The following is a 26,572-nucleotide window of genomic DNA, read 5'->3' on the forward strand; positions in this document are numbered from 1 at the left end:
AGGATTTAACGTTTATCTAATGCAGTGCTGTGGAAATCGTGTTTTTGAAGTGCTCTGGGGTCTATATTTGTGATTGTTAGACTAACACAAAATCAAAAGCACGTACTATGATATTTTTAATTTTTGCATGTCATTAGTTTCAAAAATGGTATTTGAATGAACTCCCCACGAATGCTAAATACATTGCATATACAGATATCAATCTGCAGAATGGTACAAAAAACTAATAGGCGTATGACAACGGGGCTGTGTGTATGACGGGCACTTCGCTTCAAGCAGTGCGCAGGAAGTCCGAAGCGCTTGGTTCGATAAGTAATGAATAAATTACAAATGCAGGAACGCTGTGTTGACTTGACAGCACCACTAGGATATCCGCTGTCTAACCCGGAAGTTGTGCTGAATGGTTGGCTACTGTCGAGCTTGAACCATGGCTGCCTGCTTTGTGATTGTCTTACAGTACAGGTTGTAAATGCTTCGTTTTTTTAAAAAAATAATTCGCTTGATAGACAAGGGCTCTTTTATAAGACGGCGCTGTATGAGAACTATTTTTCAACTATGTTGACAGCGGTGTTTTAATCATTAAAAAAAAACCCACCGCTATTGTATGTTAGCGCTTGGCTTTATAGTCGCATTCTTTTGTTTTATTAGGAACGGGGATTAGTTTGTTTACAATAAAGTCTCAATGCCCGAGCAAGGCCCTAGGATGAACGGTTTCTCTCTAGGCGAGCTGTGCTGGCTCTTCTGCTGCCCGCCCTGCCCGAGTCGCATCGCCGCCAAGCTCGCCTTCCTGCCCCCGGAGCCCACGTACTCGGTCCAGACCGACGAGGCAAGCGGAACATGCAGCCTCCATCTGAACGAGCGGGCCGACTGGCAGTACTCCCAGCGGGAGCTGGACGCCGTGGAGGTCTTCTACACCAGGACCAGCCGCGGGAACCGGGTTGGCTGCATGTTTGTCCGGTGCGCCCCGAACAGCCGCTACACCTTGCTTTTCTCCCACGGCAACGCGGTGGACCTCGGCCAGATGTGCAGCTTCTATATCGGTTTGGGCTCCAGGATCAACTGCAACATCTTCTCCTACGATTATTCGGGATACGGGGTCAGCTCTGGAAAGCCGTCGGAGAAGAACCTGTACGCTGATATCGATGCTGCATGGCAAGCTCTTCGGACCAAGTGAGTACAGTACTTATGAATTCATTCCGGCCACGCAGAAGATTTAAAGGGTGGGTTTGTTGCATTCAAGAAATCGACAAGGTTACGATCAAGATCCCGCTGTGAGCTGCCGCCCCTCCCCCATCCACCAATTTCCATGGTTACCATCGTCAACTCGCTTTACTTGCACACAGGGCGGCTGTACAGCCCCCGGTACACAATGACAAGATTAGCAATGCCGTCGCCATACGCCTTTCTCGTTCAGACCCCTTTCAGTGGACTGAGCATCATCACCAGTTTCCACAGGCGATAGCTCTATGTAAAGTCCTTCAATTCTTACTGAAGTAAGCACTATTTCGACATGAAATTCCTCCATCCACGGGTCATCCCAAATAATCCCCTATTTGCAATATATGTATCTCATTGATGCTAGCATTTAGTAACTGACATGGTAGCCCTCATTTTTCTTTACGTTTGAATTATCAATACAATCGTAATTATATTCTGTATGCCAAAAGAGTAGTTAAACTCAATATACACCTCTATTGTGGTTATGTGTTGTTAATGGCAGTGGTAGAATGGAGGCAATGCCTGTGGTTTACCTCTGTATTTATTAATAGTTATGGTGAAGGATTGTGTTGTAAGTACTACTGTAAGGTATACTGCTGATCAGTATGTTAATACAAGGAAGTAGAGTGTTCCCAGAAGCCACATTGTGGGCTATATCCTTCCCCCTTGCCAGATTCCAGCACTAGGTAGAGACCTTTTTGTTTAAGGATTTAGTATTAGAATGGCTACCAGTGTGCGCTTTTGATGTGAGGAGGATGAAAAGTAAGGTCACAAGGAGTCCCAGATATGATTCCTGTTGGGATTACTGATTTGGGAGGAGATTGTAGACGTGCTGATTCATACTATGAAATTTACAGTGGAGAGACTGCAGCAAGTAGTTCGTGCCCTGTTGGTATGCGGTAGTGCTAATCCTGGATTGTGCCCTTAAATATGCACCGTGATTTCATTGTTGGTGCTAAAATTACAAATATAATGTCTACCCTTTATCTTGTGTGAATGTCCAGGCCTGCTCAGCCCTGTGCTTTTGATTTATTCATTTCAAGTTAATTGCTTTGTACTTTGTTACTTTGAATGACATCAGGTGCACAGCAATGCTAGTGAATTGTTTTGAGTTATTTCCTTCTTCAGATGGATTACACAGGGTGATATCAACACTGCTGGTCTGTATGTACTTAGGGGTGGGGGAAATACATTTTGTGTGCCACCCTGTTCATGATCTTATTCACGTGTGTGCTAACATTCTAATGAGTTTGAGGAGATATGTTTTGGCTTTGTTATTATAGGTCAGGGTTTGGCATGGTGGTTAGCAAACTCCTTAGTTTGATTCCACATTGAGGTTCCTTCTGTATGGGGTAAGTGCCTCTAAAATGTACTTGTGTGTCCATGCATCCCATCCAAGGAGAGTCCTGCTTCGTACCCTTTGCTTCTAGAAAATGTTCTGGGTTGCTGTGACCCTTACTAGGAATATTTACCTCCCAATTAATGTGTGGGTATTATAGTTCAGGACTGGATGTGGTTACACTCTGGATCACAAATTCTCGATTAAAGTTCTCCTTCCACTGATGGCACAACAAATCAAGCAAGCTGTGCGAGGAGGGACCGCTGTGCATTGGTACAAGACTATTCTGTCATCCATGTTGGCAATATGCAAGGTGTGGATACTATAAACCAGGCAGTGTTGTTCATACTTAGACCTTGTCTTTCAGCTTGCATGGATGTTTTTAGGACAAACCATGTCCTTCTCAAAGGTTCTGAAGGGGCTGGGATCAGAGTTCTTAAATGTACAAAAGAGAACAAACCTTTTCTGTACTTGCTTTGAGGTACCTTTGAAGCCAAGATTAGGAGACTTCAATGGCTTGTCTGGGGTGTGGCCTGTGTTAATAGGCAGCAGAATTGTTTTTTCATTCCTTTATTTCTGCTTTGTATTTTTTTAGTAGACCTAATAATTCCTCTCTTTCACCCGAGAAAGCTCAACAGCCAAAATATTGTGTTTCTTGTTTCTGTTTTTGGAAAATGGAAGGACTGGGAAAATGTTACCAATGATACAGATAGTGTTGTCAAGTAAGCAGATAAATCAGTAGCTATGACTAAAAAGGATAGTCCTGCATTAGATTTAACATACTGTTTCTTCTGTTGTCTCTGCAGCCGGTTGATCTTTCTCACACCCACATTTCACTCTAGTTCCTTATCTTCATTGACGTAAAGGCCATTAAACAATTGAAGTATTTTAAAATAGGTTTGCTATGCAAATAAAAATAAGAATGGAAACAATTCCAGAACAGGTTTTCTATTGTATACACACAAAATAAACTAGAATAGCTGGTACAGTACTGTAGGCATTCTTTTTATGTTTGTATTCCTCTCTGGGTTGCCATTTATGCCATTTATGGCCAGCAACCATATCACTCTGCAACTCACAACTGGCAACCCACTGAAGCGAAGCAGGTGTGAGCCCGGTCAGTACCTGGATGAGAGACCTCCTGGGAAAAACTAAGGCTGCTGCTGGAAGAGGTGTAAGTGCGGCAAGCAGGGGGCGCTCACCCTGTGATGTTGTGGGTCCTAATGCCCCAGTATAGTGACGGGGACACTATACTGTAAACAGGCGCCGTCCTTCGGATGAGATGTAAAACCAAGGTCCTGACTCTCTGTGGTCATTAAAAATCCCAGGGCGTTTCTCAGAAAGAGTAGGGGTGTAACCCTAGCTTCCTGGCCAAAATTCCCATTGGCCCTTACCAATCATGGCATCCCAATAATCCCCATCTATGAATTGGCTTCATTACTCTGCTCTCCTCCCCACTGATAGCTGATGTGTGGTGAGTGTTCTGGCGCACTATGGCTGCCGTCGCATCATCCAGGTGGGGCTGTACATTGGAGGTGGTGGAGGGGAGTCCCCATTACCTGTAAAGTGCTTTGAGTGGAGTGACCAGAAAAGGGCTATGTAAGTGTAAGCAATTATTATTATTAATTATTTATTTTGGATTAGGCTGCTTGGGTGTTATCAGAATATAAGCTTCACTTTGAATTTACAGGCAGTTGCAGTGGCTTAAGAGAAAAGAAAAAAAAGATCAGTCCATTGTTATGTTGTTAGAATGGTTAATTGCATCTCATCAGTTTCGTGTGCAGTGAACTGTTCAGGTTTCAGACAGAAAAACTGCTTTAGACTCAAATTAAGTACTCGACCCAACAGGGAAGAAAGCAAAATCCTTTAAAAAGACTTTAAAACCATTAAAACTCAATAAACTGTTGGGTTCTAAATTAAAAGCTGGAAAGGCATGACAGGCATTTAACACATTCACTGTTTTTTCCTGACAATTGCTCTACAGTTTTTAAGGTTATTAACATTCTTAGAAAAAGTGCCAGTAGCAGTGGATACAGCCTATGCTCTATGGTGTCTGTTCCCAATGGTGACCATTTATTGTCAACAGTGGGATATGATTCTGGCAATGCCTGTAGATGATTCAATCAAAGGGACTATTGATTTGATCTGGTTGCCTGCACTGCAATGATTAAATACAGATTCTGCATTTATAATCCACAGTCAGATTGCATGAAAAGCTTCATGGCACACATTTTGCAGTTCTCATTAAAGCACATGCACTGGACAGGGGGCACCGTGAAATTGTTTCTGTAAGTGAAATTCACTAATAATCATTTTAACCTTGATCTGTTGGCTGATAATTCAACCATAGAGAGCCATTCTCTGCATTCTGTTAGATTGGGCTTTAATTTAATGCAAGCATTCCCATGCAGTTAGAAGGTTTTCTGTGATAGTGGTGCTAATCAGTACTAAGTTCCATGGTTCCTTGCAGAGAGTCTAGTTGATAGCTCTTGGGGCTGTAGTGACCTACCCCACAGCCAGAGGGCCCTGTTGTTTCCAGAGGAGAGATATGGGCATGTTCCAGATGGAAGAACTCCATGTTTTCCTGGTAACCTCAGGATGCTGTCCCCTGTGGGAGGGGAGGAGAGATATTTGCACCAGAATACCTCTTGACTCTAGATACAGTGCCCTTCAAATTAATTCACATCCCTGGTGAAATAGGAGCACTAAATATCTGATAATTAATAGAATTGGACAGAGCAAAGATAAATTTGTCATAAATAATTGAAGACCAAAAAACATCACATTTAAAAACACCTCTGTAATTGGTAGTTTTCAGACCCTCTTCAGGCAGGGATTACACTGTCTACATGGCTCCTGTAGTGTAGTGTACTGTAAGGTTCTGGAACTTCAAAGGAACATTTTCCTGCATGAAGAATTGCTGAAAGTCTTTGTTTTTTAGTGAAGATTCATCTAATGTTAGAATCAAAGATTTAATTAATATGTATAATATTTATGAAGTCTGTAGATTGAGATGGCCAGTTGCAAACACTTAGATAAAGAAAAAAATAACATCAGATCTTTTCTTACATCCATATAGACTATTTTGTTTTATGCTTTGAATCATTGTCATGGTTGAATGTCTATTTTCAGCCAATCTTAAGCTTCTCCACAGAAATTTTCTGGTATGAGTTAATGATCTCTCTGATCATAACAAGGGCTCCAGGAGTTCTAGAGTCAACCAAGCCCCCAAATTACATAGTCATTGTAGAATAGTGATTCACATGGCCCAATAATCTCTCTCCAGGCTCCCTGGTCTATCTACAAATATTCACTTGCTGCTTCCTCACCTGAATCCCACATTCTGAAATAGTTTCTACTTTATAGCTCTCATGATGTGCAGAGTATGACCACTTTTCCCCCTAGTAGAGCCTGAATTGACTCTTGGGTGCCAGTCACTGATGATATGCATTTTTCAAAGGACCCCTCTTCCCTCTACAGATGAACATTCTCTAAAGAAGGTTTATGCATGCCCTTTTCTACGTATGCCAGACCGGCCATGTTGATAGAAATACTCCTTGTCTTTGCACAGCAAATCTTCCTGGAACACTGTTGTAAACATTATATACAGTATGAGGTGACCCTGCAGACCCTGGTGCTTTGATGGTGTGTATCTGGGATTGTCCACACATTGTTACTATATGTAGCAAAATGAGCTAGATGGGCCTAATGGCCTCTCATTTGTAGACTGTTATATTTTTCACAGAGCTCTCAGTTTTTGGCAGGGTCCCACTGTTATTAGCCTGTAAAGGGAGAAATCTCTGTCAGTCTGACTCTGTTTGTCCTAGACAGGCAGACAACTGCGTCCTTTTGCCTAGGAGTAGAGTTTGGCTAATGCCCAGGTTTAGGGAATGGGGATGGGTACAGTGGACGTTCAGTGTATTTCTAGAGAAGATAGGCAGATCAGGTATTTATTTTACAATCGGTTTTGTAACCAATAACTTTTAGGTAACTTTTAGACACGCATAAAGTATATATTTTTAGTGTTAAACGTTTTTCACAGGGAGCTTCAGTTTCACACAAACATTCACATCTTTGAGTAATAATATATTGATTTCTCTGCTGCTCACATATGAATTGAGGCATGCTGTGGTTTCTGTTATGTCTCATATCTTCGCACTCTTAATTCCAAATAATCACGAATGACTCGCCCCATTACACACTTGTATCAGTTGGATTCTTTTCTTACGACTGTAAATATTTTTGGAAACCCCAGCAGGGTTTCCGCTTACCCTGCTGTAAGCAAGTGATCCTCATCCTAGAGAGACGAGCAGCAGTCCGAAGAGCGGACCATTTGTAGCCCACTCCTATAGCTTTTGTGATGTTCCTGGAAGTGCAGCGAGAGCTGGTGATTGCAGATATCCCCTGCGATGGGCTGGGGTTCTGTTTGTAAGGGACCCATTTGTGCACAGGGGGTGGGGACCTCTTTTGTGAGGCCACCTTGTAAATGTGCCCGAGGTTCAGGTGTGTTCCCGGTCCTTCTGCATTGATATGGAATTACAGCCTCTACCTTCGGATAAAACTGCTCTCCACTCCCATCTCGGACAAGAAATAGCTCAGTATTTCCTTGCATCCTGTGCTGTAACTACAGGTGTCTCTCTATGTTTCTTGTTTGAGATCTCTGGTATAGGAGCCTTGGGAATTATGAAGATCGCATAACTAAACTTGTTTAGTACTGATCACAGTTCTGTGTCAGCAAATTGAGGCTACTTACACATCTGTTATATTTTCACTGTTGCTTTGTTTCATTTTATTTGTGAGGGTCATGTATATTTTGCAACTCTTAATCTGTGCTCAAAGTACAGGCGCCTCCATGTTGCACAGTACACTGAGCTTTGCATACTGTATGGTGAGAAGTAATGGGCTGTGGCAAAAGTATTGTGTACTCTAGCATTGAGCTATGTTAATTATTACACAGAAGCTTCAAGTAACAGGATGCTGGGCAGGGAGTTTCATTAAAGCTGTACTTTCTGTTTGTGTTCTTCTTGCTATGCATTCAGTCTCCTTGAACCTTCCCCTGAATGTTAATATTTGGTTCTGTAGCTTCTGTAAGACTATGCCTGTCTTTCCTTCAGTGAACTGAGCTCAGCTAAGTTCAGTTCACTGATCCCACAAATCACTTATGACTCTTTAAATCTCATTTTCTTCCAATTCAATTGAAAATTGAATTTTTATGTTTTGCACCTTTACTGAAATAGCAGATGTGTATATTCTTTGTTGAAATTTCTAAATTACATTTTGTTGTCGCAGAGCTTCTAATGGAAAAGTACTGTAATAGTTGTGCTGTCATTCAGTATTATTTCTTTATCATAAAGTAGCATGCCTTAAGCTTTTAATGAAAAAAGAAGTCATCTTAAAAAACAGAAATCTGGCATGCCAGTCTAAAGATATTTTTGTTATTTGTTTAGTCTTATGCTTAAAGAATTATGCAGCCTTTTCTGAATACTCCTATAATGGGCTAACCTACAGTATGTGCTAGGATTGAATACTGTGGTATAAATGATCAAGTTATTTCTCAACATTTTCTTTCAGAATTAACAAGGGAAATATTATTGTACTTCTAATGTCTGGCATATAACGTAAATTAGATGAGATGGAGAAACTGTATGTTGCCGAAGCAGCCAAGTGTAATGATTACAGACTTTGTATTCTATTTGCTCCCCATCTATGTGGTCTAAAAATGTATTTAGCAATATGCTGTTATTTTTAGAACTTATCTGATATTTATAATCAGGTTTGTATTTTTAATTGGCACTCCTTAAACTGATAGTAAGCATTTGTGGAAAAGTGATAAGATTGCCAGATTACTCAAACATGCTTTACATTTGTAGTTTGTGTTTGCAGTGTCAGATGTTTTATGCCTGATGGCACCTCGTGACCTAATTTCGACCAGTAGAAGTCAAGTGTATGTATGAATCTTTCCAAAAAGAGATTTATATGAATCTGTCAGTCTCTACTTTAAAATAGTTTTAAACATATAATTTTCTTAATAGTGTAAGTCATCGCGGTAGTTATTCAGATCATCGTGTAGACTGCTTTGCTGTTCCCCATGCTGTTCTCTTGGACGAGACAGTGTTCCTGGCAGTGAGAGTCTGGCCGGTAACAAGCGACAGCTTTTGTTTCCTTTGGAGGTTTGTTGCAGGATGTTTCGTCTGCAGGGCCTTCCAGGTGGTGTGTACGGAACAGAGGAAGCCTGAAAGGAACACGTTTCATATCGCACACCTGCTAACATTTGGATGCTCCCTCCTGAAAAAACACAAAAATAAAAGAAAAGTGAAAAAACATTTTCTTCCCCAAACTGAGTTATTGGACTTAGCATGATAGCTAATGAAATGGGAAAGAGAGATTGCAGTGACATTATCTTTTTGCCAAAAGAAACTGTGGTCTGTGTTCTGAGTTCATTACCTGAAGTATCCCAGTCACCAGAGTACACATTACTGTTGTGTAATAGCAGCCAAGTCCTTGGTTTAAATACCAGTAAATGGGGATTATACCACTCCAAACTACCATTGGGAAAACTGAGCTGGTGGCCAGAGCCCACAGAAGACTGAAAGTCTGCACAAGACCAAGGTGTTCCTGTAAGTTAGGGGCTGTGTGTAGATGACCCTGATTTTCCAGCAGGTCCTTTCTTAACAAGGACAGAGCTTTTACAGGTGAAATAAGTGGAATTAAAATCTTCTAAACAAAGTGGAGTTAATGAAGAGTTCATATAACTTCTTGTGAGATGCTAGAAATCCTTATTGAGTCAGAACTTGAAGACTTGGAGAAAAGGGAGCTCATTTGTTTCAAGAGGTGTGACAAGTATTGGTTAGCCTAGTTGCAACCCTTCAGCTCTGTGGACAGGGCATCTAATATCTCTTGTCGGTAAGGGGCCAAGTGGCTAGAAACACATCACATTCGAGGTATTCTAGGTACATCACACCATGGTTGGCTTGGCTCTCTGGGAACGATGTATGAGATGGGTGCAAGTCTTTGAATTATGACACTGCTGTTGGAAGACTCTCCAAATAAAAGTACTGAAGGGGCAAACTATGGAAACATGAATAAAATGCAGATATAGTAAGGCACACTCCCATTATTCTATAGTAAGTACCAATCTGTCTTTTAGGTCTGTGTTCTGTGTTTAAGAGTATGCTTTTCTTTACTGTCAGGTATGAACATGGTTGCCCTGACTGTTCTAGTTAATCCGGCAATTAATGCCAGCTCTGTTCTGGGAAGCCTTAGTTGGGATCAGAGCAGTTAATTTCATGGAATGATTAAAACCGTTAGTTATGGAGGCGTCACTGGTGTTTGAGGTACAATAAACATTTGCAACCTTGATGATGCTGTTTTTTAGATATTCAAGGTCAGCGATGGATTACAAATGCCACCCTCCACGGCCAGCCAAGCCTCAGTACTGTAGCCAGTTTCATGCCAGAGCTGATGAAACAGCTGTTATGAGAAACACAGAATTGCATCCAGCCGTACTGAAATACAAGTGCGCTGTCCTCTGGTTTAACAATGCCGGCTGCTGAAATCAGCTGTGTTTCTGTCATTGAGTGTAATTAAGTGCCTGCATCTGTCAGGCTTCAGTTCATGTTTCCCTGACTTGATGTAATAACACAGCTGTGAGTCCTGTTAGAAAAAAAGAATTGTCTTTGCCCTTCTATAACATCAATTAACACAGCCCTTTAACCTGTTCACAGTGCAGCAGCTAAGATTCAGCTATGTTTCATGAATATATAATCATAATGATAAAGCAACGTTTAATTATAAATTGTTAAAAGCATAACTACAGGTCAGCAGATGTGCCAGATGTTTTGAATATATACACATTGAAGAAGTGTTGAATGTACAAATCATGAGACTTGGGGGTTAATAGTGTTTTGATCAGTGTTTCTGGTGATCCCTTGTCCAGGGCTCCAAGGGGTCTTTGCCACCCCTGGCTGGAAACCACTTACCAGGACTGAAACCACAAATAACCTCTGAGCACTGAAGTGTGTCCCTGTAATGTGAATTGTGCACATTTTTAATCTTGTGCTACAACACCAAATGACTTCAAGTTCAGTTCCTTTTCATGTGAATGGGTTTAATTTTTATTTATCTAAATGTTTACATTTTCTAAAAAAAGTTAAATAACTTCTTATTCTCCTTCTGTCTTTCCATTCAGAATGCGACACCATGCTTTCTTTGTGTAAAAATGTATAGTCTCCTTAAGCTTTCGTTAAGCTCAGGTTAGGTGGCCAGCACTGTAAATTTGAAGTCAACCATGAACACACAATGTGATTTGAGATTGATTCAGAAACACGAGAGATCAAACTTTTTTGTGTAATTTCTTAGATCCAGAAATCTGTGTTTCTCTTTTCATTTTGAAATGAGTGTTTTAGCATGTGCAACATTCGTGAAATTTGAGAGATGCTAGGACTTACAAGGAACTCAATCCTTAGTCTTACTCAACAGTATTCTTGGTGTCCCGGATCCAACTATGCGTTGCCAGAAAGTCATCTTGTCCTAGTGAGGGTCCCAGCAACCTGGAGTCCATCTTGCAGGCATAGAGTGCAAGACAGGACTGCAGCCTGAACAGGACACCAGTTCATCACGGGACACAGGGCAGGACCGCATTCTGTCCAGGATGCCAGTCCAGAGCAGGGCACATACCCAAGTGCATGGGTTCAATTCAAAGGCACCAACTAGCCTAGCTTCTTTGGGAAGAAACTGGAATAATAAGAAAATACAAACATGAGGACAGCATGAACATTTCACACAGAATATGCCCTAGGCTGGAATCTAACCCAGGACCCATGCTCCCCTATATTAGTAAAATGAATTACTAAGTTTCTTGTATATTTAATTCCAATAGGATCCCAAAACACTTTACGTAGTAGACGCACTGCATTTTCCACTGAAGTGAAATACCCAGGATGACTTGTACTGTAGCAGCTATTTAGCCAACTGTGGGAAGATGGGATTGAGCATATTGAACATTTTAACTAGGACACTGGGGTTGACTCTCCTACTCATATGATCAGTGACATGGGATGTTTAATTATTTTGGGGGGTCTGCTGTCAACAGTAGGCTTACATAAATATGAGTTCATCTGATTGGTAATGAGTGCTGTTTTCAAAAAATATGTCTTAGATATGAACCAACAGAGGTGGCACTGCACAGTACTTTATGCATGTTCACCTCCAGGTCTTGGTATGTGAACTCCCTAAACACATGCAGATGTTAATTTTTTTTTCTTTGATTTCCTTTTGGATCTTTGTGCTGTGTTTCCTGTTTACAAATAACGGCAGCAAGAATGACGCTGTCTTGCATAAAGCAAGAACTGTTGACTGATTTCAGCTCATTGATTATACTGTGTTTAGTGATACAGTCAGTCCCATCTTTCAAATGAAAATAAACACCAAATCATGCAAATTTGTTTCTAAGAATAAGATTTAGAAGCAGTAATCCTCCATCATCACATCCTGGAGTGCTCTTGCAAGAGTCCAAACGTCTTGTCTTGCTCTGCTGTTCTTTGAGAACATCACTGCACTGCGTCATTATGCGTCTTCTAATGAGGGGGCCGTCAAACCTTCACTCACAGCAAAGCAATTAAAAGCTGTAAACAGTGAAGGGGATGACAAAAGGACTCAGTCTTGTTTTCTGTAAAAGGAATACTTTTGAAAATACTCAGTGGCATATGGTTCATTTATCACAGCATTCTAAAATGCATAAAGTGCCACATTATTAATTTCTTACAGGAAGCTGTCTGGGAACGGGGAATTTATCTTGCTGTCTTGAGTTGATCATGAAGACCATGGAAAAACCAGGGAAAGTGGCAACATCATGCTGTTCACATCTCCAAACAAGAAATGACTAATTACACTGTCTCCCTAATGTTGGTGTAGTCAGTGTTTCCTAGTTAATTACATAGAGGACTTAGGATTTGTTTGCTTGTTTTCAGTTCTCTTCCATTCGTTTGTTTGTGAAGGAAGACATGAATTAGAAGGAACAGGGCTGTTTCTGTTTCATGATGGTTGCTTGTTGAGTTCACTTCAAAAAACTTCATCCGCAAATGTTTGCATCCACAAAAGATTATTTTAATTAAGGTCTTCCAGCCGGCACCAGGTATAAAAGCTTCTAAAGAAAACCACAAAATATTTAATTGATAAATCATGTGTCTCAACCTAATTTCAGTTCTCTTTTTGTCCCATAATTTTAATATCATTTTGAAACAATGCAGTTACTAGTGGCACAGGTCACAGTGTGTAACTTCCTTGAATGAATTTGAATTAGGGATTAAAAGTGGTGAAACAATGTTAATTCTTGTAAAAGATATTTAGTAATTGCCACTGTTTCTTCCCCTCGTCTGTCCAGAAGCCAAGGGGAAGCTGGCATTGATCCAGTATTAAGATGCAGTGCTTGTTTCGATTGATTTCTTCACAAGTCTGGAGGCTGTTTAGACAGGCAGCTTTCTCGTTTTGTTTAACATAAAGTTCACCACATGGAAACGTGGCAGCTGCTCCACTGGTGAACTTGCTGTACCTTTCCATCCTCAATTCCTGTTTGGACAAGAGAATTCCATAAATGAAGTTATTTTCCCAAATAATGCCAGCCTTCCAAATGGTGGTTTTGGCTTTCCTCTGTCATTACCAGGGTGTTATAAAATAGTTTTTGTCTGCTGGCATTGCAAATGCAGTTTTGTTAATTTGTATCAGCTGCTATCTTATGTTTCCATGAAGCATGCTGCTACTTGGAAAGATTTTAAAATTGTAAGTCCAAATTGGAAAAGAGGGACTGGTTCACATTACATGTTTTGCTGTGTTTTTCTCCTGTATTAGAACCTTTGGTGATTTTAGATTTTATTTAATTATTGGATACAGAGAGGCATTCTGCAACAGTAGCATTTTTGTTCCTCTAAAAGTAGCTAGACACGAGACATGTAAAGTAGCCCTTTTTGTTTAAGAGAAACGTAAGGTTCTTCACTGGCAGTGTGTAATTTGTACTGATAAACAGAAAGCTAGAAACCAGGAAGAGGATGTGTGTTTATTAGCTTTATTTGATCCAAGGGTTTCATCCAGTCATTTCTCAAAAGAGTCTGTTTTTAATATTTTAACACAGATGTCTTTAATTAAAAAAAAACTCTTTATTTACGGGTATATTGTGTAATTGAAATGTTGACTGTGATGATATAGGAACATTTGTGCTGTATACTAGCGAGGTCAGGTCCGGCCTGGCCCGAGAGACCTTCTCGAAGCTTCTCTAACTCTCTTGGAGACACAGATCTACTCGGTTTTTTTCTGAGGCTCAATTCAAACTTCTCGCATGCTCTCGTGCTTCCCAATATCCCTCACCTCTTCCCAGTTCTTCATTCGCTTGGATTCAGTCCTTTGTTGGGAGTTTTGTGCTCAAATCCTTTAACCCACAAAACACAAACTAAGGAAGATGAGCAGCAGTGATTACTGTACAGTCATTTCATCATCAGCTTCACAATCATCAGTTTACCTATCGCCACCATCAACACATCATGCATGTTCACATCCACTATTGCAGGCTCATCGCATCTCCCCTTAGATTACTGAACTTTGACCATCAAAAAAGTGCTTTATTTTCATTTTTTTAACATTCCTTTATATAATACAAATGGTGCAGGACTAAGATTATTTTCTGTCATGTTCTTTTGTTATTTGGTACATTGATGTTGATTTTCACAGTGTATTAGGTGTACCCATGGTATTTACAGTATTTGGTATAGTACAGTTCAGGGACATATCCCCCATGAATAAGGTGGAGTGGGTGTACTCTTTTTACAGACCTGTATTTGTTCTCTAGATGTATCTACTGTATATAAATGTAACATTTTCTTCTCAAAGGATCCCATAACTCTCACATTGATGGTGCACTGCAGCAATTATTCTCCATCAGCCCCACTAGATGGAGGGATGAGAAACCACTTCACCAGTGAATTGAGAGGGAACTTTAGGGAAGCCAGACTTTAGAAGCCCAGAGTGGGAAATTACCCAGGACACCAGGGTTAACACCACAAATCTCAGTTCTCAGAATCTCAGATGACTTGTCTGAAAAGATGTTCTTCCTGCAGCACAGTATCCACGGTTTCCATACTGAGGAAGTGGTTTGGAAATTGTGGTCCATAGGGAAGAGCATCACCTGCTGGTCCACTGAACCTCCTTGAACACCTGTCTTCCAAATGGTGACCAGGTCCAGCTTTTCTTAGCTACTACATCGTATTCAGATCAGGCTATTAGATGGTAACATTGCCGTCTGGGTGTCTGCTGCTGCCTGCTTTTGTGTGTATATAACTCAGGCAATAAGAAATATACCAAAAAAAATAGGAACTGTTTGGGAAACAAATTACACTACCAGGAAGTGTTGCCAGTCTCAGAAGAGCACTCTAATAACGTTGTTATCTTCCAGTAAGGGTGCTTCTGCAAAGATTGAATTATCATAGAATCTTGTTGCAGTAATGGCACCCACTGCTTACAGTTGTTTATTATTTTTCACAAGTGACATTTGCAGTGTTAATGACATTAATTGTGTATGTCCAGTCACTTTTTTTTGTAGATTTTTATTCTCTTTACCTAAACCATGGCCTCCAGATACTTTCTGTTAATAACTACAGAAATTGCACCATTAGTGCTGCATATTTGCTTTATTTAAGACTGCTGCACATTTCCTTTCCTACATTGACATAATCCTAGAACTTTCATCACTAAAAGAAGTTGTTGCTTTATTAAAAATAGAAACGCAGACTTTCTAGGGTGAAATTTCAGACTTTCTTGACTGAAGCATCTGCTCTTTTAACTTGTATATTATAGCATGTACATTCCTCTGTCAACAAGAAAGAACAAATTCAGGACTCGATTATCTGTGCATCACTGAAGAGAGCTAAGATAAAATCTGACAGCAGTCTTTCACTAAAAGCAAACCTGACTGCCAGTAAGTGGGGTATTACTGTGCAGTACAGTCTGGTGTAACAGTACCGTCACTGCTGTATAGCTCTAACAAGATTGAATTTAGAACAACAGAAGATTACTGGCTATGCTAGAAATAGAAAGAACTTTTAGTGGTTATAATCCCATTTAATTAAACAGGCTTTTTTAGACACGGCAGCTACAATATATGGCTTAAAGTTCCAGGTCTTTTATTTAATTTATTTAAGTTACGAGAGTGAATAACAATTATTTTCTAGCTTCCATGACATTTCTAGTTTTAAGACATTTTTAATCCGGAGAAACAGGAAAGGCCAGATCTCAGGAAAAGGTGCTGAAATGTCCTGTATTAACCAGCTGTTTAACCACCTGAAACTCCCTGTGTTGCTCAGGTACGGAGTGACACCGGAGAACATCATCCTGTACGGGCAGAGCATCGGCACGGTGCCCACGGTGGACCTGGCTGCCCGCTACGAGTGTGCAGCCGTCATCCTCCACTCCCCCCTCATGTCCGGGCTGCGGGTGGCCTTCCCCGACACCAGGAAGACGTACTGCTTTGATGCGTTTCCGAGGTGGGTCTGAATATCTTTCCTTTTTAAAAACTTGGCCGAATGGATGGAATACAGCACAGCACAGGCTCTCAGGTCTCCACTGTGTGTGCAACAGTAGTCTCTTCACTTACCACCTTGTGTTGTAGTGAAACTGTCTTGCATGAGACCCGGTAATTGAAAAAGGCCTAGATTTATGATTGCTCCTTTCCTAATCATCTCCTTTTACCACCATTTTCTTTATTATACTGACTGGTTGTGTGCTATATGGGAGACTGTATGTGTAATAAGAGAGGAAATAGGTTTTGTTGCCTCCAGCTATAGCTTTGTGGTTTTCTCATTCTTTAATGTGTTTCTCACCCTCAGCTCTGCCTGTAAAGTTTTCAGAAAATATTTTTTTTCTTTTGAAGCCTCCATTTAGTTTTGTGCTTACAGAACATCTTGGGCAGGAACAGCATAATTATTACGCCTTTAAAGGTCTTTTCAGTTCTTAGTTAAGTTGAAGTCTGTTCCCCTCATACGACATCGGCAGAAGCAGACTTCAGACAACAGGCATGTGTGCAGTAAGTGTAGCAGCTGAGCGCAGCAGTTTCTATAAAAGTAAGAGTACGAGAAAAACAGAATAAAAAGTTAGAAACCAAACAGATGCAAAATGCAAATTTAAAAAATATATAAGTTCATAATTCTTGTGGCACTGATATCCATTTTGAAGTGCTTCATTTTTTTCTATATATAATTTTAGTGACTATACTGTCTCACAGGTCACTGTCTGATGTTAAGGGTTATGTTGGAACATAGAATACCCCCGAGTACTGTACTGTCACAAGTTTAGCCCAACAGTTGACTAACAGTATAATTTATTTTTGTGTTGGAGGTGGGGAAAAAATAATGTATACCAATGCTGAGCTTACTGTATTGATTTCTTCCTGTTGATCTGGACAGACATAACTCCAGGCATTTGCAATAAAATTTGTTCTCTGAACTTGCAGGACAATCTGCTGGATCAAACATTGATCTGGTCACATAAGTTCAATCTTTCTCTGTTTTAATATCTTTTTTACTTTGTGGATTAGTGTGTCTTTTTGTTTCTATTATTTCATTCTTACTTTAACATCATTATATTCTTCTGCCATTGAATAGATTTTTTTACTCATTTATTTTATGTATAATTTGTTTAGATCTCTGACTTTAGAAGAAAGATATTCTGTCAAAACTTTTTGCCTATCCTTTTTGACATTCTAAGTTCTAACCTAGTATTTGGAATACTATAAAATGGATTTAGTTAATTTTGTAGATTTTATTTCCAGGAACAACCATTTCAAGTTGAAGGAGTTATTTTCTTGTGAATCTGGGCAACTCCAGCATGTATAAACAGCTGGCCAGCTGTTCCTGAATATTAAACTGCAGAGGGATTATTCCACAGAATCATAAAGTTTCTCTTGGCCTTCGACAGTTGTGATTAACAACTTTGACATTTTGACATGTCACAAAAACAAGTGTGTTGTGATTTTTGTCTGTTGATAGACTGTAGAGAGTAAAATCAGAAGAGCACTCCTAATTCCAGCAGCTCCTTACTTGAGCATCTACTATAGTGCACTTACAGCACAAGGGATGAACCATAGTTAGTTATGCTACAGAATGCATAACAGAAAATAAGTGCTGTTTTGTTGTCATGTGTTGTACTGTTCTGCTACACCTTGCATCTTGCATTTGTTCTTGAATCATCACTATTTGCTGTTATTTGTTTTTTGCTATTGACACATTGTCACTGTGAACACCATAGTACTGTAGATATTTAACAGATCTTCCGAAATAAATCCAGTAAGCAGATTACCCCTCTGTAGCACATGCACTACATACATGGATAGAGGAGGTGATGCTTCATATACAGTGGTGTGAAAAAGTGTTTGCCCCCTTCCTGATTTCTTATTTTTTTGCATGTTTGTCACACTGAAATGTTTCAGATCATCAAACAAATTGAAATACTAGACAAAGATAACACAAGTAAACACAAAATGAAGTTTTTAAATGAAGGTTTTTATTATTAAGGGAAAAAAAAAATCCAAACCTACATGGCCCTGTGTGAAAAAGTGATTGCTCCCTAAACCTAATAACTGGTTGGGCCATCCTTAGCAGCAACAACTGCAATCAAGCGTTTGCGATAACTGGCAATAAGTCTTTTACAGCGCTGTGGAAGAATTTTGGCCCACTCATCTTGGAGCCACATTGGAGGGTTTTCGAGCCTTAACTGCTTTTTTAAGGTCATGCCACAACATCTCAATCGGATTCAGGTCAGGACTTTGACTAGGCCACTCCAAAGTCTTCATTTTGTTTTTCTTAAGCCATTCAGAGGTGGACTTGCTGGTGTGTTTTGGATCATTGTCCTGCTGCAGAACCCAAGTGCGCTTCAGCTTGAGGTCACGAACAGATGGACGGACATTCTCCTTCAGGATTTTTTGGTAGACAGCAGAATTCATGGTTCCATTTACCACAGCAAGTCTTTCAGGTCCTGAAGCAGCAAAACAGCCCCAGACCATCACACTACCACCACCATATTTTACTGTTGGTATGATGTTCCTTTTCTGAAATGCTGTGTTACTTTTACGCCAGATGTAATGGGACACACACCTTCCAAAAAGTTCAACTTTTGTCTCGTCAGTCCACAGAGTATTTTCCCAAAAGTCTTGGGGATCATCAAGATGTTTTCTGGCAAAACTGAGACGAGCCTTTATGTTCTTTTTGCTCAGCAGTGGTTTTTGTCTTGGAACTCTGCCATGCAGGCCATTTTTGCCCAGTCTCTTTCTTATGGTGGAGTCATGAACACTGACCTTAACTGAGGCAAGTGAAGCCTGCAGTTCTTTGGATGTTGTTGTGGGGTTTTTTGTGACCTCTTGGATGAGTTGTCGCTGCGCTCTTGGGGTAATTTTGGTCGGCCGGCCACTCCTGGGAAGGTTCACCACTGTTCCATGTTTTCACCATTTGTGGATAATGGCTCTCACTGTGGTTCGCTGGAGTCCCAAAGCTTTAGAAATGGCTTTATAACCTTTTCCAGACTGATAAATCTCAATTACTCTGTTTCTCATTTGTTCCTGAATTTGTTTGGATCGCAGCATGATGTCTAGCTTTTGAGGATCTTTTGGTCTACTTCACTTTGTCAGGCAGGTCCTATTTAAGTGATTTCTTGATTGAAAACAGGTGTGGCAGTAATCAGGCCTGGGTGTGGCTAGAGAAATTGAACTCAGCTTTCCAAAGATATGATAAACCACAGTTGATTTATGTATTAACAGGGGGAGCAATCACTTTTTCACACAGGGCCATGTAGGTTTGGATTTTTTTTCCCTTAATAATAAAAACCTTCATTTAAAAACTGCATTTTGTGTTTACTTGTGTTATCTTTGTCTAATATTTCAATTTGTTTGATGATCTGAAACATTTCAGTGTGACAAACATGCAAAAAAATAAGAAATCAGGAAGGGGGCAAACACCTTTTCACACCACTGTATATGGTTCTCCCTCTGGTTTGCACTAATTTGCGAACCTACTCAGATCCTTTTCTGAGATTTTTTTCCCTTCTGTTGGAGACGTGGGATGGAGTCATTTGCACTAGACGTTAGAGAAACAAGTGCACAGTTACCAGCCACCTCATGCAAATAGGAAAAGGTTGCAAGGTTAAGAGTAAGGTGATGTTGCACCTTTGGCAGTAATCACTGACAAACACCATTTGTTTTTTTTTATAAAATGAAACATAATGTAATACTTTACAGTATGTATTAGCCTACCTGCCCTGGAAATACTCTAGGTGAGAATAAGAGAGTCATGCAGTTCAACCCCAGATCTAATAAACTGTACTACTTGCTTGCTTTTTTCAAATGAAAAATCAGATGACATGAGTGTGCCTTTTTTGTGTAGAATTTACAATTCCCAGAGCCTGTAATTATTTATGGTTTAAAGATTAAAGAGAATAAATCCCACGTAGATGTCTCTTGCTTGCTAGTTTGTCTCTCCTGCTGCTGTTAAATGGACAGAAGATTTAGACTAGTGGTCAACCTGATTAGGGGTGTTTGAACAGAATTTTATCATTTCATCTTTATCCTAAAACTCAGATGATACTTTGAGCCATGATTTGAAACATAAGTGTTCTTTGTAAGCTTTTAATATATTATGAACTGCCGTTTGTGAAATAGCAATGACTTGCTATTCATGCAGGACAGTGGGGACAAGTGAGATATTTCCAGATCCAGTTATATGAAATTCAAAGCTTGAAAAGAATAAGCTTTGTCCTTTAAAACTGCTTGAAAGGAGATAATGGGAATGATTGAATGTAATTGAGTGTAAGCTGAAAACGACAAAGGCAAGAAAGCCGGGAAATATTGAATTAAATTATTCTATTTCTATCACAGGATGCAACTTTAAATGTGGGAATAATTAGGGTAAAAGCAAGTCTTTAAAATTTGCCACAAAGAGATCATTCTTTTACAACTTTCCTTTGGTTTTGAGTGGACATGTTAAATAAACAGTTTTGGGATAGCTACTGCCAGGTCTGCGTGACAGTTAAACCGTAGTGGTCAGTGAAAAGTGGTCACCATGGCAAAACTGTATGCATTGTCTAAGATAAGTCTATAACTTCAACATCTCTTTAGACTGGGTTGCTCTTATTTCCAGCTTTTCAATTCAAATTCCTTCATTCAAACCACTTCCCACTTCCAGTTCACAGAATGTGAAAAGGGGATTGGTATGAAAGGGGGAATTTGCCCCCAATGTTTTCTGTAACAAAGCTTTTGTGTCATTGTTGATCCAAAATTAAACACTAACTTGAGGAACCCAGTATTGTATATCCTAGAACGAGTGCACATTAACACTGAGGCTTTGTGCCACAGGTCCCTGGTGCCTTTAACCCACAGCTGCTCTGCCCCTTTATCATCTGTGTCAACATCCTGAAAGTGAGGGACCTGTGGGCCAATCAGATATCTTAATAAAGTCTTCTCAGGAATCTGCTGTCTCCTTTATTAGAACTGGAGTTTTAGCAAAGACCTTTCTGACACTGGCCTACTGGCAGGAAGAATAATGGAGTGGCTGTGAACTCTAATTATTTTTTTATCAAAGCTGGCTGTAGTCCTTTATTACAGTATTTTATTTTTGCATTCACATCAAAGCAATCACAGGAGTTTAAGAGGGTAGAACCTGGTGCCCCTGTAGGATGTTTGAGAGCAGGCTGCTGAGGCATTTACAGTGAGGCTGTATGAAAATTTAATGAGGTTTCCATCTCAGTGGATTCACAGGCTGCAGTGTGGTGTGGGCTTGAATATTAACGAAGTTGCTGTTGTCTGGTGGGCAGCAGGAATGAAGCACTAGCACAAGACTTCCTGTCGCAGTCTACATTAAAGCCTGCCTTGCAGAAGGAAGTGGCTGGGTGCTGCTAAATTCAAACATCCTAAAAGCAACATGAAAATGTTGAATCGCTGAAAGAGTGTCCATGTCAGAACTTTCTTTTTTTCATTTATAATTATACATTTATAGATTATTTCCTCATATAATCTGCCCAGGTTTATATTGGTGCCATTAACAAATTATTCTAATGTAAAGCAGGAGTCTCCAGCTCCATTCCTGTCTTCTGATTTTTGTTTCATCCTGTGGAAAAAGTTAAACATTAAATTAGCTATAAATAATAGTCTTTTACAATTGATTATAGAAGACATTCACTTCATTAAATGTACAGTAACCTATAAACCAGCATGGCCAGAAAGTATACTAGTCATGCAGGTAATTAAATAATTATAACAGCATAGTAACTGAGAACATGGTTGGAACAGAAATTGGAAGATACCAGGCCCTCCAGCAACCCCTGGTGAAAGTGCTATGAGCATTTGAACTAAATTTTATTGACTAATAAATGCTGTCTCAAGGAGGTAGTGCAGTGGGGTCACTAGACAAAAAGGAGAGGGCTTGGCCAGGGAGGATCTGTCTTCTGGGCCAAGTGCTTGAGAAGAAGAGAATGGATTGATTTCCTGAGGACGTGTTTTATTCTTGTTCAAACACTATGAATGAGAGTGGGTATCCCACTGCTGCCAGCCTCCACAGGACAGCTGCTGGCTACCCCACATGCCACTGTCTGCTTGCACTGTGAACACATTCAGATGTTTGCCATCTCCTCACTGCTGGTGCGTTTGTGGTTAATGTAGACTGTAGGACTAAAAACATTTATTTCCTGTGTATGGACACCTCTCTAAAGCTACAAGGACCAAGCGTGTAAAATTCAATCTGTTCCAACATTCCATTATTCTATTTTTTATAGCCATTTCATTTCTTAGTGACAATAAAATTAAATGGGATATTATAGTAAATTCCATCTCTAGGGTGGAGTTGTAGTTTTCATCCTGTATGTCTGTCTTCATTTCACACCTCTTGATTGGCCTCTCTTTCTGTCCCCTGCTCCCGCCTCCCACTCCTCCTCCCTCCCAGCCTTTGTTCTCCCGCTACGTTACCTTTGCCTACTGCCTTGTCTCCCTCACACCTGAAGAAGGCTCCATGGCCGAAACGTTGTGTTCTCTTTCTTCTTTATTTCAGCATGGAATAAACCTATTACTTGTTCCTTTGCAGCCTACGCATGATGACGCAGCTACCCACCTGAACTACTACTGTCTTCGGTTTTGCATTTCTCATGTTTTTGTGTATGAATCATCAATTGATCCCAGTTCTGATATATAGAACATGAGTTGCAGGAGTGTTATCGCCTTGTTAGTTCTCAGAAATTGAGCAAGTCTGGGCCTGGCTAGTACTGGGTTGGGAGACCTCTGTTGCAAAATCAGCTTGTTACTGTAGGTGGTTCTGGTGGGCAAGTAAGTGGCGCCCTTCCCTCTGGACCAGAATTTCCAAAACTGTTCCCAGTATGGTGACACTTTGCTGTAGGCGGGGCTGTCTTCTGGATGAGTTATTAAACCAAGGTTCTTGGTTATTATTGATATTAAAGATTCCAGTGTGGCGCAACTTGTACCTGCAAGCTGAGACATGAAAAAAAATACTACTGGCTATTACAAAATTTTGCTGGTATAACAAAAATTGTTGGCATTTGTACTATTCATAAGAGTAGAGGTGCTAACTGAGTTCTAGTGGGCTCCTGGGGGGACTCCTTCCCACTCCAGGTGGGGGCTGCACGTCTGTATTGGAAAAAGTGGGTCCCCTCTTTCATGTAGAACACTTTGAGATCCTTCAGGATTAAAAGCATCACATAAATGCAAGGAATTGTTTTTATTGTAAGCCCAGTCTGTATTGCATAATTCATAATCTACTGTTTAGTGTACAAAATTCAAATTAAGTGCACACTTTTTTCATCCTTGATAGATGAAGACACCTGGTTTCAAGTTTTAAAGATGTCTAACAATTCCTGCTTCTTCAGTGTTTGCAGTAATAGATGCGTCATCAGCCGCTGGGCTGTTTCTCCTGTTTTCGGTGCCAGTCCTGACCCTTCAGTGCCAGCCTCTGTGTGCTGAGATGCGTCTTCTTTGTGTTTCAGCATCGATAAAGTCTCGAAGGTGGCCTCCCCAGTGCTGGTGATCCATGGCACCGAGGACGAGGTGATCGATTTCTCCCACGGCCTGGCCATCTACGAGCGCTGCCCCAGGGCTGTGGAGCCTCTGTGGGTGGAGGGCGCGGGACACAATGACATAGAGCTGTACGCTCAGTACCTGGAAAGACTAAAACAGTTCATATCCTTCGAGCTTCCCAACTCCTGAAGCCGGCCAAGAACCAGGAGCAGAAGACGAAGGAGGAGCATCCAGCCCCGCTGGGAGTGGCGACAGGCTCCCGATCCTCCCCGGAGGGCTGACCCGATCAGTGTCTGCACACGCCTCCTCTCAGTTCCTCTCATGGTTCCTGACTAAGAAGAACGCCCTTTCTCAGTTCTGGGTGAATTTAAATGTGATAACTTTGTATTCTTTTATACCTGAAAAAATCTATTGCACCTCAAATATTCAATTGCTGAATTTAATTTGATTTTTTTTTTTTAATTTTCTTTTTGTGCTGGTTTTAAATTCCCATAAAGTGTACCGAGTAACGGGGGCACTTTTCAGGTGCAAGTATTTGTAACAAATTCCTTTCCACACAGTGGTTATAATTTGTATGTTTTTTTTGCATTCCTGATTTATTTTTTATATCGTAGTTAGAGGGGAAACAAACTCGGATTCCGAATCCTAAAACAGCTGCCTTTGGTGTGGCTGGTGTTTTCTCTGGTCTTTACTTTAGTCAGGTTTCAGGCCAAGGGATTTAATTCACCTGTGTGATGTTTATAGCTGTGGTATTGTAACTGGAACAATTTGTGGTGGTGAGGTTTTATCTAATTATTCATACTTTTGTTTAAGAAGAGAACAGGCCCCTGGATATGTAACCAGATTTTTCTTCTTGCTGCTGAACAGGTTTAGCATTTCCTTCAAAGCAAACTCTGAAGCATGGTGCTTGGGATTTCAGAAGTTAATGACAGCATAATTGCTGCAGAAATTCAGTGTTCAGCTGTCATTTTCTTATTCAGTAATAACTGGGACATAAACTGTGTAAATCTAACCACTTTAAAATAAGGTTTAAAATGGTAAAAAGTTGTTCTCCGTTTTTTGAATTTTACTCCAACATTCCTTTTAATTCTATGGCAGTAGTTTCCTTCTTGGCTGACAGTATCCAGGTTTAATAGACCCTGGTTCAGTTACAGAGAAAGCAATGGTTCACAATTAGCCCATCTGCAATTTAGCATTACTGTTTAGGCTTAACTGCTGCATGAGAAATACTTCTTAAATTTTCCACAAGGTAATTTTGGTATTTTCAGTATTTCCTCAGACGTTACTGAGATTTTGAAAATGTGAGAATTAACAGCTCTCATTTTCTTCCATTTCTACTTATCACTTCACATGCTGCTTATGATTCAACAGCTTCTAGACGGCTGAAAGACAGGCCTTACGTACAGAAAGCAAGCTAGCAGGGAAGATCTTTAAATTAGAAATGACCAGTTATATTTCACGGTTTGATCACTGTGAAGCCCTGTGTGCAGGGAGAAAGATCATATTTATCTTTTAGTCTTAATTAAATTTAAATATTTTGGTGGAAGTGGCTGACCTTTTGAAACAAAACTAAAAAGCATGAGGGGCCTTTTCTAGACGCTCTGGTCTAATGTCTGAGACCTGTAGTCCTACTGTCCTGTCCTCACTGTGAAGCTCCTCTTTATGAAATTCAAAAATATAAATTTAGTTATAAACACCTAGATGGTTAAAGTCAAATTGCAGAATCATTTTTGCAGGATTTCCTTTATTGGTAGTGGCTTTTTCCGTATAGGGCATTCATTTTGCCATTGAAATGTGGCCTCTTTTTTCCCCTGACTTTTTTTTTTGGCAAGATGTGACTCTGAATTGTTCTCATGTCCTGGACTGTGAACCCCAGCTTGGAGAACAGCACTCTTACGTATAGATGTGTTTATTGCTGTAGAACCTTTATTATTCTCAAACAAAACAGGATTTTGTTGATGTATTTTTAGCCTCCTCATTCCTTTCATACTGAAAAGTTTTACAATGTTTTTCAGTAATTATTAATAAATTCACACATTTGTGTTATGCAGACCTTTCTTTCTTTTGATATCTGTAGAAAAGAAACTGAATTAAAGGTATTTAACTTGATTTTGACACTGGAATCACAGTAAGCATAAATAATGCAAAATACTTAAAAGGTACACACACTACTAGTAGATTTTACTGAAATCAAAAAGCCTTAAATGTACTGTAAGATTGAGATTGTTAAAAACTGATTGCGTAAAAAAAGTCTGTGTTAAGTTGCTTTCTGGCAACATAATGGTTGTAATGGAATAAAGGATGCATGGAATTATAAAAAGTCACCTTCTTCTTCTTTTTTAAGGAATTTGTCTTTTCATGGGTAATTAAGGTGCATAGTTTACTATGTTAAGAATTATTAGGTTCTAACAGTGATGGCAATCATAAACTGGCCAGAAGGACTTGTTGAAAATGAGACAAAACTGATTATATTCCTGAATTTTCAGTTGTTGAACACACTTTCACTTGCTGTTCTCTAGAATTGATAACTGAAGTGCCCAAGTAGCTGGGGTAACTAAATCCACTCTAAACAAACTTCAGTATGACCAGATTTCGGCAGCCAAAATCCCAATTTGGTCACGTGCAAGTGATCACATTACTTCTGTCCTGGACTCCTTGCGCTGGCTTCCTATGAGGTTTAAAGTTGCCTTAAATATACTCATGCACACCTACAAGGCTCTCCATGGCCTGGCACCTCAGTACCTTTCTGATTTACTTTCATCCTGCTCGCCACCTTACAACCTTCGTTCTTCTGGCTCTGGTCTACTGTTTGTCTCCCAAGCTCCTCCACATACAGTACTATGGGTGACGGGGCCTTCTTTTGCTGCACCCCAGAGCTCTGGACTTCTATCATCAAAGATATCGAGAATCACCCTCCCTGAGCACTTTCAAACCCAGACTGAAAACCTTCTTCATTTAATTGATGTCCGTGT

The 26,572-nt window shown here is 40.1% G+C and overlaps 1 protein-coding gene across 1 annotated transcript; it reads left to right on the forward strand.

The window, feature by feature from the left end:
- The first annotated feature begins 393 nt into the window (after nucleotides 1–393).
- On the forward strand, nucleotides 394–25,920 carry abhd17c (abhydrolase domain containing 17C, depalmitoylase). The gene is made up of 3 exons (XM_088922168.1): nucleotides 394–1,170; nucleotides 15,904–16,083; nucleotides 23,570–25,920. The coding sequence occupies exons 1-3, from the start codon at nucleotides 683–685 to the stop codon at nucleotides 23,787–23,789; spliced, it is 888 nt and encodes a 295-aa protein (XP_088778294.1). The 5' UTR covers nucleotides 394–682; the 3' UTR covers nucleotides 23,790–25,920.
- The last annotated feature ends 652 nt before the right edge of the window (nucleotides 25,921–26,572 follow it).

This window comes from Atractosteus spatula, chromosome 7 (assembly GCF_055471065.1).
Source record: "Atractosteus spatula isolate fAtrSpa1 chromosome 7, fAtrSpa1.hap1, whole genome shotgun sequence".
Classification (NCBI taxonomy): Eukaryota; Metazoa; Chordata; class Actinopteri; order Semionotiformes; family Lepisosteidae; genus Atractosteus; species Atractosteus spatula.

Coding starts and splice junctions, on each gene's coding strand:
- abhd17c (XM_088922168.1), top strand. CDS start 683: ATGCCCGAGCAAGGCCCTAGGATGAACGGTTTCTCTCTAGGCGAGCTG. Junction 1,171..15,903: donor TGGCAAGCTCTTCGGACCAA/GTGAGTACAGTA, acceptor TGTGTTGCTCAG/GTACGGAGTGACACCGGAGA. Junction 16,084..23,569: donor TGCTTTGATGCGTTTCCGAG/GTGGGTCTGAAT, acceptor TTTGTGTTTCAG/CATCGATAAAGTCTCGAAGG.